The sequence below is a fragment of the Antrostomus carolinensis genome, unplaced genomic scaffold, assembly GCF_000700745.2.
Source record: "Antrostomus carolinensis isolate BGI_N321 unplaced genomic scaffold, ASM70074v2 scaffold50602, whole genome shotgun sequence".
Classification (NCBI taxonomy): Eukaryota; Metazoa; Chordata; class Aves; order Caprimulgiformes; family Caprimulgidae; genus Antrostomus; species Antrostomus carolinensis.
In genome coordinates this window covers 6,718-25,009 of record NW_010299825.1, presented here as the reverse complement: position 1 = coordinate 25,009, position 18,292 = coordinate 6,718, and the positions used below count along the sequence as shown (strand labels likewise).

The 18,292-nt window shown below is 38.6% G+C and overlaps 1 protein-coding gene across 1 annotated transcript; it reads left to right on the top strand.

The window, feature by feature from the left end:
• The first annotated feature begins 6 nt into the window (after window positions 1-6).
• On the top strand, window positions 7-13,830 carry SLC30A4 (solute carrier family 30 member 4). The gene is made up of 7 exons (XM_010162907.2): window positions 7-39; window positions 4,997-5,143; window positions 10,479-10,632; window positions 10,891-11,107; window positions 11,403-11,508; window positions 12,658-12,792; window positions 13,489-13,830. Exons 1-7 carry the CDS (start codon window positions 21-23, stop codon window positions 13,641-13,643), a joined length of 933 nt encoding a protein of 310 aa, XP_010161209.2. The 5' UTR covers window positions 7-20; the 3' UTR covers window positions 13,644-13,830.
• The last annotated feature ends 4,462 nt before the right edge of the window (window positions 13,831-18,292 follow it).

Below are 18,292 nucleotides of genomic sequence, written 5' to 3'. Positions count from 1 at the left end.
CCATCCTCTACCTCCTGTTCATGACGGGGGAGCTCGTAGGTGAGTCGGGGGCTGGTTCCGCCGTCGCTCCGGCCCGGGTGTCCCACAGCCTGTTACGCTGCTCCGGCCTCGGTGGTAAATATTTGCCGAGAGAAACCATCCTCCGCCATTGAGGGAGATCAGAGATTAGCTGCGAGTTCAGAGGGTGAGAAGGAGCAAAGTCCACCTGTATTTTCCATGCGAGAAAAGAAAGTGGAATTTGCAACTTCACTTACCTGAATCTCTTCAGTCTCCCCAGATGGCATAAAATACACATTTTTTTGTATGTCCAGTGGCTTTTCATTTCTCCTGTTCTGTAAGTTTGTGGGGTGTTTTTAGCAAAGGAGAACTGGTATTTTATTACAGACATAAATAAAAAATGAATAATTTCATCCTCAGTATTTTTTAATTACTGCTATAAAAATGTTGCTGTGTTTGCAACAAGAGAAGACGAGGGGAATGGAGTTTCTAAGTGTGACATTTACTAAAATAACAAAACTAATATTGGAAGGTGTTTGCCCTTATTCACCAGATACAGCAACACACTCTGCTACTTAAAACTGAAAAGACAAATCCTGAGCTATCGGGTAACAAGCCAGTGAAGAAGCCACTCTCTTGACAACTTTCTTATGTCCTCCATCCAGACATAAACCTTACAATCAAAGTCTATTTAAAATAATAGGTATTTAAACTTTTCCCATTACAACATGTAACAATACAAAGCAGCTTGGTTAAATTCTTTGTAGGTTTTGTTTGTTTGTACTTGGCAGCAGTATGGTGGCTTTTTACCTGGAAATTTGTTCCTATATGAGCATCTGATTGTTGTTGGTCAGAAGAATTAACCTGGTGCTCGAGTTCAGCTTATATTCCTCCCTCATAAAGGCACGCTGTCGTTTGCTGTTCGGGTTGAAGACAATGTGCAGTACACAGTTGTCTCTACAAAACAAATGTGCTTTATTTAATATGCTATAGCAGCATAGGCTTGAAGTAAAATTAAATTTGAAGGTCTCTTGGATGCACAGATGAGCTATTAAATGCTACGCCTTCACCATTATCTCATCCTTTTTACAAAGGATAGTATTTACCTTTTAATCTCTGTTCACTCACCAATGTGAGTGTCCTGTTACCATCTGTATTTTGGATACATCCATGCCATTCAGTGCAAGTGCCTGCTTGGTGCCACTCAGCTTCCTGATGAATGCTTAAACTCTCTCATCCCCTTTCCCCTGATTTAAAGTAGTGGGAGCGCTACACAGTGCCAGCACATTGATGTATATGTTGAGTCAGGTCTCTCTGGCAACTGTTAACAATTAATTACTTTTAAATTGCTTTCATTTTAACATACAAGTCTAAATCAGAGCTAATTCTATGAATTATTTGCCATAATTCACCAGAAAAAAAAAGTAAGTAATAAAAACTTTCTGGAAATAAAGAACAGAGATGCACCAGCTGTAGTCACATGGGACCTACATTCTCCTCACCTATGCAGATGTGGACAGTAATGACTGAAGATCTGACCTCTGCTCACGTGAAGTGAGCTCACGCTCTTGGATCACTTGTCCTAGGACAGTTGTGAATGGGACCTTTACGACAAACTTCTACAAGATGGATAGAGAACAAAAGCATTGCTTGAGTATAAATAATACAGTTTGTCCCACACATGTAGAAAAAAATCCCTAGGTCCGTTTTTCAGAGAGAGCCCAGAACACTGACTGTATCTGCGCTAGTTTTATTTGGGGTCTTATTTCAGGAACCTGGGTTAATAGAAAAAAAAGTGGGTTTGTCCTTCAGCATTTCTCAGTGCGTGGTTTGTCATTAATAATACTGCCACAATAGATAAGCTTATCATTGATAAGGCATCAAACCTGCTGCAGGGATTTGACTGAATACCTCAATTTGCCCCCTGGCTCCGTTTTTTTTCTTTGGCTGGTATTTTGGTTCACCATAAACTCAGGTAAATTTGATAAGCGACAGTGTTACATCTCAGATGTAGACATCCTTTAATGTGAGAGTGGTTTTATTTGATTGTATTCATATCAGAGTTCTGATACATGCTGAATTTAGTTCATCTGAAGGGCTCCTTACTGAATAATGTGTCTGAGCTGTTGGCAGCTTGATGCTGAAGTCACTGAGAGTGTATCTGCTGGGGGTTTTTGATCCAACCCACACTGCTGTAGACCTCTCCATAGCTAGTGCAGGGAGAGCTCTAGAAATAATAGGTGTTGAGAGTAAAAATACTCTCATCACTGTCACATCATCTGTTATTTCTCCCCTACAGCCAGGACTTCTGCAGGCTCAGCTCAGAGTGCCTCAGATGTATTGGTACAAAGCGTTAGTACTGTAGTGTGGGCTCATCCTCCTCGGGTTTATCTACCTGGTACCAGCCCTGTGTGTCATTATTTGTGCCCTGAGGCAGACAGCACTAAGGGCCAGACCCATAAAATATTCAGGCATCCAGCTGCCACACAGAATAAATAGGGGACTTGGGTATCTCTGTACTTTTGTGGCTCTTGACCTGAATGACTTGTCATAGGGCAAGCAATCAGCAGCAGAATAAGTAATTAAAGATGGAGCCCTCAAGTCCTGTGTCAGTGCCCCTACCTGTTTAATTTATTTCACTCCAGCCCTGTATTGTGTTCTGTCTGGTTGGTTTCAAATTTTGGAACTTTTAAAATTGATCTGTAGCTCAGGTATTTGGGAAACTTTGATCATACAGAGCATCTTAACTGACTTCTTTCTATGATCTTTGACAGATTTGAGTTTCTGAGAAAAAGGCAGAGGACCCTATTAGTCAATTAATTTGTTCAGTAAAAATCTTTCTGCTGTCTGATACTGTTGTCAAGATGAAGGAACGCTTGTTTCAGCAGCTTTTTTGTGAAATCTTGATTGGCATATTTTTTTCAAACTATAGCCAAGCTCATTACCCCAGCCCACCTCAGTGTTTGTTGTTTAATTTGATGAACAGTCATTGTAAAATTCTGTAACTTACACTTTGTGGGAATCATTTTGCATCAAGAAATGACAAGCATACTGCAAGTCCTAGTTAGCTTTTCTGACAGGGTTTAGATGCTTTCAGCTATGTTTAGAGATTTCTGATTGATCATCCAGGAGGAGGACCGCTGCCCTTCACGGGTCGCTGGAAACAGTGGTGAGCCATCAAGCTATTTGTAAAGGTTATAGATGTCTTTTTTTTCCAAGTTGCCCATTGTGTTTAAACAGCCCTTAGTCAGTACCTTTAACCAAACAAGGAACTGATATATTTGGAAATGGAGAACCTTTGATTTCAGAATTTCATAAATCTCAGTGATGTTTTCTTAATCCACATGCTGCATTACGATTAGCTTCAGTACCTGAATTCCTTCTTTAGCATTTTAAAGTCTTCAAAAGTGAGAGGCTCGCTGAAATAGAATTGACTTATCTTGGACTGAAGCGATTCTCAAAATTAATACATGTGAAGTGACATACATACTTTAAATGATCACATGTGTATACTACTGAATGGAATGTCCTTAGATATAAATTGTTTCTTCTGTGTTGACTATAAAAAAGGCTGAGTTGCATATTTTTAAGTCATATTTTTTTAAATTGTGTGAGAACACAAATGAATTCAGAAAGGAAAGGCATAACTAATTTTACTCAAAAAGCTGCTGAATTGCTAAATCTTAAAAACTCATTATTTTTGAGCTGTGATGGCCTTTGGAAAATCTAATCCTCAGAAGAATCTGATTTATAAGCTTATGAACAACTGAAGAAGGGGTTAAGGAGGAAGGGAACTGTTTGAAATGGGGTGTGTTTGGTAGTTACCCACAGTACAAGCAATACTACAGTATCAGCTGTGCTGCTTGTGTTTGGCTGGGGAGGAGGGAGAAGCTCTTTCTGCAGGTGTGTCCATACAAACACCCACAGCCATACACACACGCACAAGCATTTTATGTCTAGTCTTGAAAGCAGTCAGCCAGGTGTGAATTTCCCTTTGCTGTTTCCTCATGGTTAGCCTCTTCACTAAGACAGTTTTAATTGTATACAAAGATACCTTTCCTCGAAGTGTTAGTTGGAGTCTCGAGCCTGCCAAGTGGCACACCAGCTGCATGCTTTGCTCAGGAGAATTTACAGGCTGAGTGACAGTCTCAGGGTAAAAAGAGAAGCTAAATCATAGCTGAGCTGAGGCTAAAGATGTGATCTTTTCTGAGAAAATAGGCTTGCCTCCATGCATATGGAAGACAGTGCAGCCTGTCCTTGATTCCTGTTTGGATAAAGGATGCTTAAGAGAGAGGTGCATTGTTTAAATCTCTCACCCATCCAATAGTAGCGTTAAGCAGTTGAATTGGAACAAAGATATTAACCTTTGATCTGAGGTTATTTTTCTCAATGCAGCTCATAATTACGAGAAAAAAATTATGGTAATAAATAACAAAGAAAAACGCTGTGTAAGTGAAAGTCATTGTCTGCAATATATATTTGGCAGAACTTATACACCCCTGCCAGGACAGGGAATAATGAAGGTTAAAAGATAACGTAATAAAAATAAAAAGGGGCAGGGTAAATTTCCTTGCCCTTGAGTCCTTGGATTTCTATCCCTGTTCCACAATGTCAAAATATTTAACAGATAGTTTAATAGAAGGATCAGCTGATTAAACAGGTATGCAATAATATATAGAGAAAAGATACAAAACTGTTTTGGGCCTGATCTTGCAAACGTTATGATGTGAGTAGTCTCTGTGAGAATAACAGGAGTGAATCCTTTCTGTGTTACTTTTAATAGAAAGCACACTTCACTGCACTTGTAACCATGGTAGCTTTAAATTACACCACGGCAGTTTGATTGTAATGGCAAAGAATCCCTGTTTAGTGATTATAAGAAGGGCTCTCATGCACTTAATGCACTGTTCTGAAAATAAGTAACTGTAAGCTGTGCCAAGAGGATATTATCTAGAATCATTAATGTCATACATCCTGACTTTTCCAACTTTGTTTTCAGGTGGATATGTTGCTAACAGCCTAGCAATTATGACAGATGCACTTCATATGTTAACTGACCTTAGTGGTATTATTTTGACCCTGCTTGCTCTCTGGCTGTCTGCAAAATCTCCCACAAAGAGGTTCACTTTTGGATTTCATCGCTTAGGTATGTAGATATCAGCTTTTGCTATTAACAGAGTATTTTAAGCAACAAGTATAAAGATCACCTAATTCTAGAAGAATAGGTAACTAGAAAGAAAGCAGCAACAAACCTGAAAGTTGCTTTGTGTTTAACACAATGACTGTAATGTGCTTTCACTGGCCATTGTGGATCCACTGCAGAAGTTGTTTTGCCACAAGGAAATAGATAATAAAAAAAAAATGTTTAAATTTTAAACCTCAGCCAACAGTGAAGTCTGATGGCACAGTTTCACTCACTGGGAGCAGAAGGAGTCTCTCTGTCTCTGTGCAACTAGGACTTAACAGATTCAAAGTTAAATTCCAAATGCTTAATTTATCTTCCATCTTAAAGAGGAAGGCTGGGGAATTGGATACACAGTGACATTGTAAATGGGACTTCCTACAAGTGAACCATGGCCTGAAAACTTTAAAAGGGTCTCAGAAGAGGGAAGCTGTCCCCAGCAAGAAGAACAAGGGTGGATATGCAGCTGTGTTTCACAGCCTATCCATAGTTACTGGGCTGTTGCACTCATGCACCTTTGTGCTTTGGAATTGAGGCTGCTGAGCAAAAGAGGGACACGTTCTTTGGTCACTCACTGCTGTACCACTGTTACTGCTTGTGTGACACACTGAGGAGCTTGTTGGTGCAGGAGCTGTACATGTCAGTCCAGTGTTCACACAGATTGTTGCCAGTGCCCAGGATTTACAAAGTTCCATTGACTTCAGTAGAATTATGACACTGGAAAAAGGTCTTATTCAATGTGAAAAATGATATCTTAATCCAGAACTAAAAAGTTCTGTAGAGCATATTATTAGAGAGTTCTACCCTGCCAGGAACCACATGAATCAGTATTCCTCTTGCACTCCCCAAACCACACAAAGCAGAGGTCAAAATATCCCATGGTTTGCAATACAGTAAGTTACTTAACCTCTGCCCATTTTAGGAGCCTGTAAAAAGAAGTATAAACAGAATTATGTACTAAATCATGGAAAGGTATTTTCAGGATTCATTACCTCATGTTTGGAAATGTAATGATGATAAAGGGTGTTTTCATGTGGTTGCTAGCTGGATATAATAATAATTCATAATATACAGCTGCAGGTCTTGTAGACATTTTATCAAAAGCTTCACCTTTATTTTTCATGAAATAGATCATTTCTAGTGTCATGGTTTGCTCTATACATTCTGTAGTGTATATTTTTCAAGGAATTTCAGTCTTGTGTAGTCATTATTTGCAATTCTTATTTTGGCTGCAAGGACAGCAGTAGAATTCAGCAGCTCCATCACTCCTAGCCATTTGTCGTCAGTTAGTCACTAACGCATGAATGCATAACTCTGTACACTAGCAGAGATCTTTGGGGCTTTAGCAAGGAGGCATTACCAATGCCAGCATTTCCCATTACAAACTTTTCTTTCAAGAAGTTTTAATTTTGCGATAGGAGCTCCCTGAATACTGAAACCTGACCTTGCAGGTATGCCCCTGGCATTTGCTTATACTCTCCAGAAGGATGTTTGCTAGCATTTATACATACTTTAACCCTATTTAAAAATAATTTGTGTAGTTTATGTGTCTTTGTAACTTTTCTAAAACCAAATAGTACATACATTGAACATGCCACAGCCTAGCTTAAAACAGGAGTTATTCTTAAGAAAAAGAAAATAAACTTATTTAACCATTAACTCAGTTCTGTAAACTTTCACTGACTTTTCAATTAATTAATTAGAGGGTTCCATAGCATTTTGTAAACACAGATCCCTCCGGATATCTCCTACCTCACTTTCTGTTTTGTTTTGTTTTTTTTTCCATTTTACTGCCAAGAAAAATACTGACCAGACTGATCCAGTAGTGGCCCATGGGCTGGATCTGGCCCATAGAATTAGTCCGTATCACCCACCATCTTCTCCCTGGGAGAAGGTAAAGGGGCAGCTTCTCAGATCTGCAACAATTACTGCTTTTCTGCTGCCCAGTGCCAGTTGGTGGTCAAACACTGGAACAAGTTGTGGAGTCTCCACAGTTGGAAATACTCAAAACCCAACTGCACGTAGCCCTGAGCAACCTGCTGTAGTTGACGCTGCTTTGAGCAGGGCTACACAATTTCCAGGGGTTCCTTTCTACCTCAGCCATTCTGTGTGAGTAGCAGCAGTGCAGCTCTCTCTAGGAGGAGCATGACTAGAGCCTGGGAGGAAGACTTTCTACGGCTGCAGTGAGGAGGGGGAAGTGTGTAAAGGCCCAGCAAGAGAAGCCCAAACCTTGACCTAGGCTCTGCAAGTACACAAATGGGGACGGTTCAAAAGTGTTATACAGAGTTTTTTAAAGTCATGTTTGTGAAATTTATTTGCCTGATTTCAGGCACCCGATCTGAATGTCATGGCCCGAGGGCGCAGTTTCACACATCCGTGGATACTGGCAATGGAACAAAGCTGCTTCTAGGGTATATCCTAGCTGTAACACATTTTCCTAAATAAATAACCTGCAAGAAGCTTGTCAGCAAATAACATGAACTCAGCAATAGCTTGAATTTCATGAGAGAGATGTTAAAACATGACAGAATGCTAAAAATAGGGTACAGATTGAGCATCTGTCACAGAAAAAATGTTGAGCATTTGTTTAAAGTTGGGAATATGTGCAACAACTATCTCATCGCTGACCTGCTTTGCATTAAGTTTTAAGATAATTTACACACACAGTAAGCATGAAGAAACATGCTGAAGAACAATGTATCTGGTGCTCATTGTCACTTTGGTTTGCAGAATGATGAATTTTCGATCTCTTTCCCATAAACATTGCATTGTAAAGACAACAGACCTATTAGTTGTCTAGTCAGATTCCAAAAGGAAGTTAGTACTTGTTTTCATTTATTTGAATTCACTTTGAATACATAATATATATGCTTCATCTTCAGATTTATTCAGTTTTCAGTTGTGAAAAAGAAGCTGACAGATTCAGGAGTGAGTTAGAAAAGTGAAGACAAAAAAATGGAAATTGCAGTCATGTCTAAAAAAGATTATATTCTAGAAGCCAAAAATAGTTCTGTTTCACCACCAAGTGGAGATACTTCCTTCTCAGTAAGACACTGAGCAGATTTAAGCACAGATATGGAACCTGGCATTTTTCCATTGCTGCAGAGACAATGTTAGTAATGACAGAATCAGTCTAGTCCACTGAGACAGTGCACAGTTTGTTTCAGAAGTGAAAGATCTCAGCACATATCTGCAGTGCTGACATGACAGTGTCTCTGTGAAAGAAACTGCAAGGAAAACAATGGTTTCCGTTGCAGAAAACATGGTTTTAAATTGTAAAACCACAATATGTTATTCCTCTGGTAAATGCTAATGTGCTATGACTTCACAATTTTTTTTAAAAGGCATTCTGGAAAACCTTCTAAGCAATCTATTATTTTTTTTTTTTTTTTTTAAGGCTGTTGCCCTGAATAATCTGCCTGCTTTGTAAAGAACACTCTCGCTTGCATGGATATTTCCAGGATTTTCATGTTGCTCTGAAATCATCTGATATTGTGACAGTTGCCTTTCAGAGCCTTGTTACTGCCTGGTAATGCTGGTACTCGTCCAGGCATTGACACACTACCGAACAGCTCAATGCGTTGGTGTGAGTTTCTTCTCCCATAATGATGTTAAAAATTCAGTGTATGGATCCAAGAGATTTTTGTGAAATTAAAATGCTTATATAGTTGTATGTTTTTTTTACTGTAATATTAAAAAAATAAAATTAAGGCAGTTCTATGTTAGAAATGACACCTGCTGCTACAGTAACCAGAGTTGTACTACACACTGACAGATTCAAAGCAGAGGGAGAAGTGAGGCAATTCTCAGATCAGTATTCTTACAGCTATGGTACATCCAAGAGCAGAATTTTGCCCTTACTGGGGAGTAAATCAGGGCAACATGTGTGGAGCAAGGGGGAAGAACAACCAATACAGTTCCAAGTAAATTAATTCCAACTCTGGTCTCTGAATTCACACAGGAAGGCTAAGATCCCAGTGGTCCATCTGGCAAGTGACAGTAATGAGCATTACACATAACGATTCCAGATTACTCAGGCATGGCCGTGGATTTACACGCAATACAATAGAGCTAGCATTAAGGTTTTCCCAGTGCTTTTTGTAAAGTTCTGTATTAACTTGATTATAACTGAGACAGTTTTAAATGGGCCAGTGTTTCCTCTGTCAAGTATCTTGCCTTTTTTTTTTTTTTCTTTTTTAAAGTTTCAACTGCATTTTCTGAATGTGAAGCTAGAGGGTAAAAGTATGTCTATGTTAAAAGGAATCCAGTGACCCATTTGGAAATATCTATATTCTTTATAGCAGGACCTTAAAACTGTAGTATGGACTCATCTTTCTCAAATTTATGTATTATGTATTACCAACCCAATTTAATAACTTGGGTACTGAGGCAGACAGCACTAATGTGCAGACCCATAAAATATTCAGGCCTATTTACCTCCCGTCAGAACAGGAGGAACCTTGTAGAGAGCTGTAACCACTTTCCACAGATGTGAATGGCAGCGGAAGGTGCAGGACAACAAAATATTAAGAGGTTTTATTTAGATATATGTACCCTTTTGAAAGTCCCTGCTGATCAGATAAAAGTCCTACACCAAAATGTTAGTCATAACATGTGTACTTCTGTGAAATATGAGTATTTTGTAAACATTAGATAATGTTAAAACAGCATATTACAGCAATACAGAAACTTACAGTAAGCATTCCTTCATAGCTGAAACCTGCAATAAATAATGTGTATGTACACATACCTCAAGAAACTTAGGAGCAGGATGTCTGACATTTGTACTGTTCAGTTTCTTAATATTTTTATAATTTTTTCTTCATCTTAAATACAAAGGAATATATAAAAGTAATTTCTAAATCCAGCTTAATACTGTGGACACTTGAAATCAAGCTTTCTCTTACTTGTAGGTGAGCTGGTGATGCCTGAGATCACCTGTCTTCCTCTCCCCTGGACAGGGCCTTTGTCTGTGACTTCTCAGGCAAAAGTTTTGGGTTGTCAGAAGAAGTCAGAGTCATCACCCATGCAGAAGTTTTCAGAGAAAACATAATTTGAGGGATATACCGACAGGGAAGTATGAAAGAGTTGATTAGAACAAACTCCATTTGTTAATCCTATTTTATGAGTTTTTATTTACCACAGGACTTGTTACTTGTGCATTAGGGTTATAATGTGTATATATATATATATATATATAAAATAGTTAAGATAATTAAGGCTCTGTCCACATTGTAATTTGGAAATAGAAATAGATCAAAGACTCACTTTTGTAATGCTTTTTCCTTTCTGTTTGCAGAAGTATTGTCAGCCATCATTAGCGTATTGCTGGTCTATATCCTTATGGCATTCCTCTTGTATGAAGCTGTTCAAAGAACTATCCATATGGACTATGAAATAAATGGCGATATCATGCTGATTACAGCAGCTGTTGGTGTTGCAGTTAACTTAATGTAAGATCTCCCTTTCTCTCTGTTAACACTCATAAATGTATTTCTGAATAAGCTGCTAATTCATTTATGACCTGTAACTTTTAATGGGATGTAATTTTGCCGGACTTCTTCACTTTCATAAATAAGACAAGAAATGACACTGAGTATTATTACTTTTTCAATTCTTTCGTTTAAAAGGAAAGAAAAAAGCAACAAAAACCCCCACCCACCAAACCCTAAAGCCTGTTTCTTGGAGTGTTTTTCTTCTTTCACTTTCAGAATGGGTTTTTTGCTGAATCAATCTGGCCACCTCCACTCTCACTCCCATTCCCACCCTCACTCTCACGTACCTCAGTCAAACTCTCCTAACACAGCCCGCAGCAGCAGCAGCCATGGACACAGCAGCCTGGCCGTCAGAGCAGCCTTCGTACACGCCCTGGGGGACCTGGTGCAAAGTATTGGTGTGCTGGTGGCCGCATACATCATACGCTTTAAGGTAAGGAACCGCTAGTCTTTGAGGCAGGGTGGACTTTTTTAAATTCCAACTCCGGTGATTAAATTAAAAAGGGACTTGTTTTAGTAAATTATTAAAGGATACTTTGTGACATTTTATTATAAGCTTCATACATTCATGCAAAATAAGTGAAGACTATTATGTATTTTGTAACTATTCAAACAGAAAGAAATATTCGGGAAAGTTGGAGCTAGAAGTAACTGCATTTTCTGAGTCCCATTTTTATAAGTGAACTTATTTTCATACATTCTTTAACACTTTGGAACTTCCCTTGCAGCCAGAATACAAGATTGCTGATCCTATATGTACATATATATTCTCCATACTGGTGGTTTTGACAACAGTTCGAATTCTGTGTGACACAGGACTTATTATTCTGGAAGGTAAGATCTGTCTCTGGTACTTTTCCTGTCGAATACCAGTGAGCAACTGGCACTTGTTTGGCATCATGGTCACCATCTCTAACAGTGGATTGTACCTGGAGACCTGTTTATCCTGGTTCTTGATGGCTCATTTAAGTTGCAGCAGTCTTCAGGTGTCTTTGGAGTGAAAGTACAGAACTTTCTTCTGTGTCTGCAGTGGCTATCCAAAGTAAGTGACCATTTGCCCAGACTCAGTTCTACAATTCACTTTAATTACTGTAAAGGTAAAGTGAATGTGAATGCATGTAGAAGGAGGAAGCAATCTTAGGCCAAATGGCTGGACAGGTGGTTGAAGCCTGTCCTCTCTTCCCCTTTTCCACAAGCACTGTCATATTATTTGTATGCTTCTACTGTTACCATGGGGGAAGCTATGAGTACAGAGTGGTGTAAGAAGGGAAAAAAAAGGAAAGAAAAAGCTGAACATAAACTGAAGAATCTTCTCTCATGTGGTGACTTAGAGGGAGAGATGCCAGCAACATTTTTTGTGTTACTGTAATTAACATGCCAACTATTACTGCTTGGTCTAGTACTTTTACCTTATGAAAGTGAAAACGTTAGGGATGGGAGAACCACTACATCCAGAGGGACTCGGTCAGTGCAATCACTGATTTGCAAAGATGTCATGCTGTAAGAAAGACAAAAGTCTCATGTGTTAACCACTGCAGATGGATTACTATGAGAATTTGAATATGATACCAGTTACCTGAAGAGAGAAGTTTCAGGAGACAGGCCCAGCATTTTTATTTTTTTAGATTCTGACCTTAGAGTCTGGTCTAAGCAGTCACTAGGGGTTAGAAGCTGCAGTAAAGTTGTCTGCACAAGCACATTGCTCGAAAGGATCTAATGCTGGCAGTTGCCAGAGAGCAGATTCCGCACAAGACAAATTATGTTTCAGACAATACTGCAATTCCTGTACAACTTCTGTATCCACGCTGGACTTAATATACCAAATTTGCATATTCTTCTCTATTGATAACCTGGAAGTTACTAATCACTTCCAACACCACAAATTCTAAACTCTTTTGACATTGCCATCTGTCATAACATTTTGAAGGCCACTGAGAGTTTGCAGAAGACAGAATTAATTTTATCTCATGTTTGCTATCACAGGAGTTCCAGGGCATTTAAATGTGGATCGCATTAAGGAAGACTTGATGAAAATTGAAGATGTTTATTCTATAGAAGATTTAAATGTTTGGTCTCTCACTGCAGGAAAAACAACTGCCATAGTTCACTTGCAACTAGGTAAGCTGCTGTATAGCATAATTCTAAATTAAATCTAAATGTAGGGGAAAAAAAACCAAAACAAAAAACCCCAATACAAACAGCCAAACCCCACACTTGATCTTTGTGTTATTTAATTTGAGCCAGGAAATACCATTCTGGGGGAAAAAAAATCATCTATTAACGATGGTTTTGTACAGTGAAGTATGGAACCCCTTGGCCCAGACACAGTGTAAATGCAAATTGTGCAAATAAAATATATTCACACTGAAACATCCAGTACAGATTCTTTACATGTTGGCGGGGGGGAGCGGGAGATTTATCCTCAGAAATTCCCTTATTTTGTCCAGGGAAAGACAGAGTGAAGTTCTCATGTGGAACAATCTGACATATGAAAAAAGTGTGTTTTGCCAAAACAATTGCTGATTTAGACATCTAGCAGTACCATGAATATTAATTCTTAGTAAGAAAGCTCTTTTTTTGGGGGGGTGGGCAGGAAGTGGTGTCTAACACACAGAGTTTTACCAGGATGTGATTCTAGTTAGAGGATATAGAACTAAAGGTGAGAGTACATAGTGACCACAGAACAATATTAAATTCATAAATGAGCATAAAGAAAGATTATTCCAGTTGACAACACTGAAAAAATTGATAACAGCTGGATTGTCCAAGTTTCTGGAGGAGTAAATTCTATTAATTATTTTCTTGATTTTCCAGTTCCTGGTAGTTCATCTAAATGGGAGGAAGTTCAGTCCAAGGCCCGACAACTGCTGCTGAACACGTTTGGAATGTACAAGTGCTCTGTCCAGCTTCAGAGTTACAAACAGGAAATGAGCAAAACCTGTGCAAGTTGTCAGAGTTCCAGTGCCTAATTCCATATGTTTTGGGAACTGCTGCCTTATTCTTTACCTTGTAGTCAAAGACTGAGAGCAATAAATGCAAAATGAAAACGATCAAATAGAAACCATTAATATGTGGGTTTGTACCATGCAGCAGGGAGAACTGGTGCTGCACAAAGAGCAGTGGTTACCCTACAGAACATGTATTTCACTCTCTCCCTTGTACTGGTTTATTCAATTTATTATAATTTTGAGACAAAGCTGTTTTCAGATTATTGTTTACAAACTGCAATGTGGCTCTGCAGATACCTCAAAAATTACAGTCCAATATTGTCCTTTAGTAACTACGTACCACAAAGTACCTGCACTCCAAATGGAGCCTCAAGTATTCAGTATTTCAGTTAAAGTCTCTCATGCTGATCATACCAGGGTTTCAAAAACGTCATGATCCTTGAATTCCTTATACAGTATTTTTGCAATAGTAATTTTCTTACAGTATCTTGAACTATAATCTATACAGTGCTAGTTGAATTATTTGGGAAACTGTCTCTCTGGAAACACTGCAAAATACAGAATTTACTGTACCCAGACCAGAAAGTTAGCTTTAATCTGGGCATTCAGAGATCCAGACGGGAAGATCCTTGCCCAGACTTCTGGTATTTAACTAGAGACCCAACACTGGACCCAAAGTGTTTTAAGCGATCAGTTATCTTTAATGTATTTTAGAATAGGGTTTATACGTTAGAAACAGGTTATTTATTTTACAAAGTTTTGACTTGTAATATGAATTTATTATTAATAATCTTGAATGTCTAAACCAACCATTTGATTCACATTAAAAGGCCAGTTGATTAGCATGCATTCTAATTATAATTAGTAAATGTCCTGTAATTGATAATTTTTCCATGATTGTTTTTGTAAAAGGAAAATCAAATGATAGAAACTATGCTTGACATGGAGATACTTTCAAACACAGTCTACAGACATTCAAAATACATGCATCTTCTAACAGGAAAGTGAGGAGCAGAAGTTTTAGATGTGTAGTCTTCCCTCAGTCACAGATTTCTGACCATTTCACCTTTGCTTTGAGCACATTGTGGCGGTATCCTGGCAGGAACGCGACTGCAGTAGGAGTCCCTCACTGCTTAGCTTTATGGATAAATCAAAATCCAAATAAGCTCAGTTACCTAATGGACAACAATACCATCGTACTGTGTTGGACAACAATATCATAACCTACAGAGGCAGAAAGGCCTTTTCTTATTTCCAGAGGGACGAGGCAATTTGAAAGGACTGTTCATCCTCAAAGTCCACAAAACGGAATTGCTTAGCCTCACGGTGGAATCACTGTACTTTGAATGTACACAGGATAATAAAACCCGACACTAAGCTCTCCTACACCTCCAAGCTCAGATTTACACCAGCTTCTGAAGTCATTTGCATTGAAGAAGCTAAGGGCAACAAGAATACGGTCTGCAAAGTTTGGAAGATGGTAAAACTTGGCTTCAAATGTTTTTTCTTATTCTGTACTTTGATCTTTATGCAGAACTTCCACTGGCAGCAAAAGTAGTTCTGTATGTGGATCAGAAAGGAAGATTTTTGCCCAGTAATGGATGTTGTGATACTCAGCTCTGAATACTTAAGCTATTCTCTGTTTTGAAGCTCACTAGGGTTTCACATATTCATCAGGCTGATTTATACCTGCAATTGGTTGTACCAATCTTGGCTTCTTTTCTGCCCTTTGAGGTAGGGGTCACATGATGAATTTTTAGAGGTGAAAACTGATAGCACAGTAGTAATTTGGACAAAGTGCACATAACACTGGATTATGTTTGTATCTGTTCTGGCAAGAAATGGGAACACTTGAGTACAGTATGGGAGCACATACAGCTCAGAGACAAAGGAGCACTGTACTTGGGAAGCTAATGCTTCAATACAAACACTATCATTAATTAAGCCATATCACAATTCATGAAAAATGTGCATCCCATCCTTACAAACATACTGGAATAAAAATACTACAAACCAACAACAGGTATTTTGCACATACTAATACTCAAGTAGGTTTTAATTAAATTGGGTTTTACAGTTGCTGTAATTAGAAGTTGGTAGGTGTCTTGTATTTGGAGTTTTTTATTGTAATAATTTACTACACATTTGTTTAATTGAAGAAAAAAGCAGAAATGTGTTGCTTTATTGTGGGTTTTATTAAATCAATTATTAAACTTCACATTGTTGTCTTGTATTTATTTGTATTGCTGTCTCTTATCATTTGGATTCTTAAAGCAGTTGATTTTTGAAGTGTCTGAACACTCAAGCTTAACTCAGTTTGAAGATGCTATATATAGAATGAATTATGTCTCCCTCTTTAGCCAGAACAATTTAAGTCTTGTTATTTCCAATGCAATAATTTCACTTTAGAAAATAGAAGCTGACAAAGCAGGGTGAAGGAGCAGCCATAAAACAAATGGCAAAACATTATTGAAACCCTACATTCACCCTTGAGGGGCCCTTGTTATCGAGGCCTATTGACTGGAAGGAGTTCAGAGAAAAGGCAACGGGAGATGGAATGAGAACCCAGAATGAATACATCTGTTTTGGGGAGACTCTGAAGTGTACATGCTGTGTTTTAAGGTCTACCTAAACTCACATGGAAATTTGTATCTGTGTGGTCTACCTCAAATCCTCTTCTTATCCTTTGTAAATTATTCAGGGCACAGGTTGTCTGGCACTGGTATGTTTAATGTAAGAATCCAGTGTTCTTCTGAATTTGCTATTAATCAACATCCAAAGGAATATGCATATTGCCACTTAAAATGCTCCTAGTGATGGAGTAGATGAGCACAACAGAACTATAAAAATAACCAAGTAGAAATAATTAGTACATTTACTTGTAAGGATAGAGAAATATTCAGAAAATAACACTGATTAGCAAATGAACTACCAGGAATTTATGACTTAACACACAGTAACTACTAAGGAAGCACAAGTGCCTATAAAAGAATACAAGTTATTTTCATAGACACTGCAAGGTCATTTTCAGTATCAGAGGAAAGGGCCTTATTGTAAGAATCTGGTCTAATGGCTTTCCAAGCAGCTCTCCAGCACATCCATATTACTTTATTTACAGACTCTTTCACTACTCTTTTCCTTCTACAAAATCCTGTGTTTGCAATTAAAATGCATTTACTTAATGGGATTTCTCTCTCACCAAAAGACTCGTAAGATTTGAGTAAGTTTCAACAACTGCTGTCCCTGCTTTCCAGAGCTGTGCTGCAATATTCTTGCTGACTGAACAGCTAAGTCCTGTGAAAATTGTACCACCCCTAACAGTCTGTGTTGGTAAGAGATTTTTCCTGTCTTAATTTGTGATTGTCAGCCACCCTTTTCTGAAGCACGGATACAACTTTGATGACAACCTACTCACAGGAGTCAATAAAGCATTTTTACATTGAGCAGACTGTAAAACCTTGCATCCCACTCTTCTATTCTGAAATGTTCTTATCATAAGAAGAAAAGTAACAGAAATGTACTTTATTTCTGACATTTTCCTTCCTTATTTTTTTAAATTTTATTTTATTTGTGTTGACATTTAGTTCTTTCAATACCAGCAGCATTTCTTTCTACACCAGCAGAACTGCCATTTAAAATATCATACCTGAATCTGGTATTCAGTTACTTTGCTGCTGTACACTGTACATACCTGCTATTTCTTGCAGAATCACTCCCAATTGGCAGAATGACTAAGAAAAGCAGCAGGCTGGCATTTAGAAGTAGCTTTCTGACATAAAATCAAAAAAACCCAAATGACACCTACCAAGTAATGAGTAGTAAGTCTTTTGTTCAGGTATTTTGGCAGAATCTCATGAGGACACTACACTGATGCTGCATAGAGCAGGGCTGTTAAGGATTATTTCTCTCTGCAGATACTAAAAGAATATAATAAATGAAGATTGGCTGTTGGGTAATTAAACATTGTATGTACTGCAGTAGCTTCCTAGACTCCAATAAGCTATTCCATTGTCAGAGAAGTTCCCTTGAGCTCTCAAGGAGAGGGGCCAATCCACTGTAAATACCCAGCTCATTCCCCTCCATCCATCCAAAATGGCATTGCCAAGGTCTCTTTTCTCACTAGTTGTTCCAAGCACGTTCAGTTGTTCTGGGAGTTAGCCCACCTAGCTCAAACATTGTGCTTCATCAGTACTTTGCACTATGCCACCGCTCTCTGTTTCTCTTACTTTGTTTTCTTGCAATACTCTGCCTTCTGCCCAGCTTCACTAGTAATGTCCAGCTCACACCCCGTGCACCTGCTGCTTACACGGTCACCAGGAGCATCTCGTGCAGCTCTGGTGTGAAACAGCCCCAAACAGCTAGTGAGGTCTGTTCTATTCAAACACACGCTTGTCCAAAGATGATTTCCTCTTTGATCTCTAGATGAAAAAAAATCTTCTAGCCCCCAAGTTGCTAACTCACAAGGAAGACCTAATCTGAAAGCTGCTAAATTCTCTTTCTACTTTAAAAAAATAAACAAATATCCTCCAAATGCCCCACCCTTAATCTGCTTTCCAGCCTCACCCCTTCTTCCCCCTCTTTGTGACAAATCATGCTGGGCACTAAGCGACACTCTCTGTGCTCTGGAGCTGACAAATCCCTTTCTGTTCTCCTGTTCCCATTCAGTTTTC

Bases quoted from the DNA above. Each gene is read 5' to 3' on its own strand.
- SLC30A4 (XM_010162907.2), top strand. The intron at 5,144-10,478 runs GTATGTAGATAT...TTCTGTTTGCAG, and splicing joins TTTTGGATTTCATCGCTTAG to AAGTATTGTCAGCCATCATT. The intron at 10,633-10,890 runs GTAAGATCTCCC...TTTCACTTTCAG, and splicing joins GGTGTTGCAGTTAACTTAAT to AATGGGTTTTTTGCTGAATC.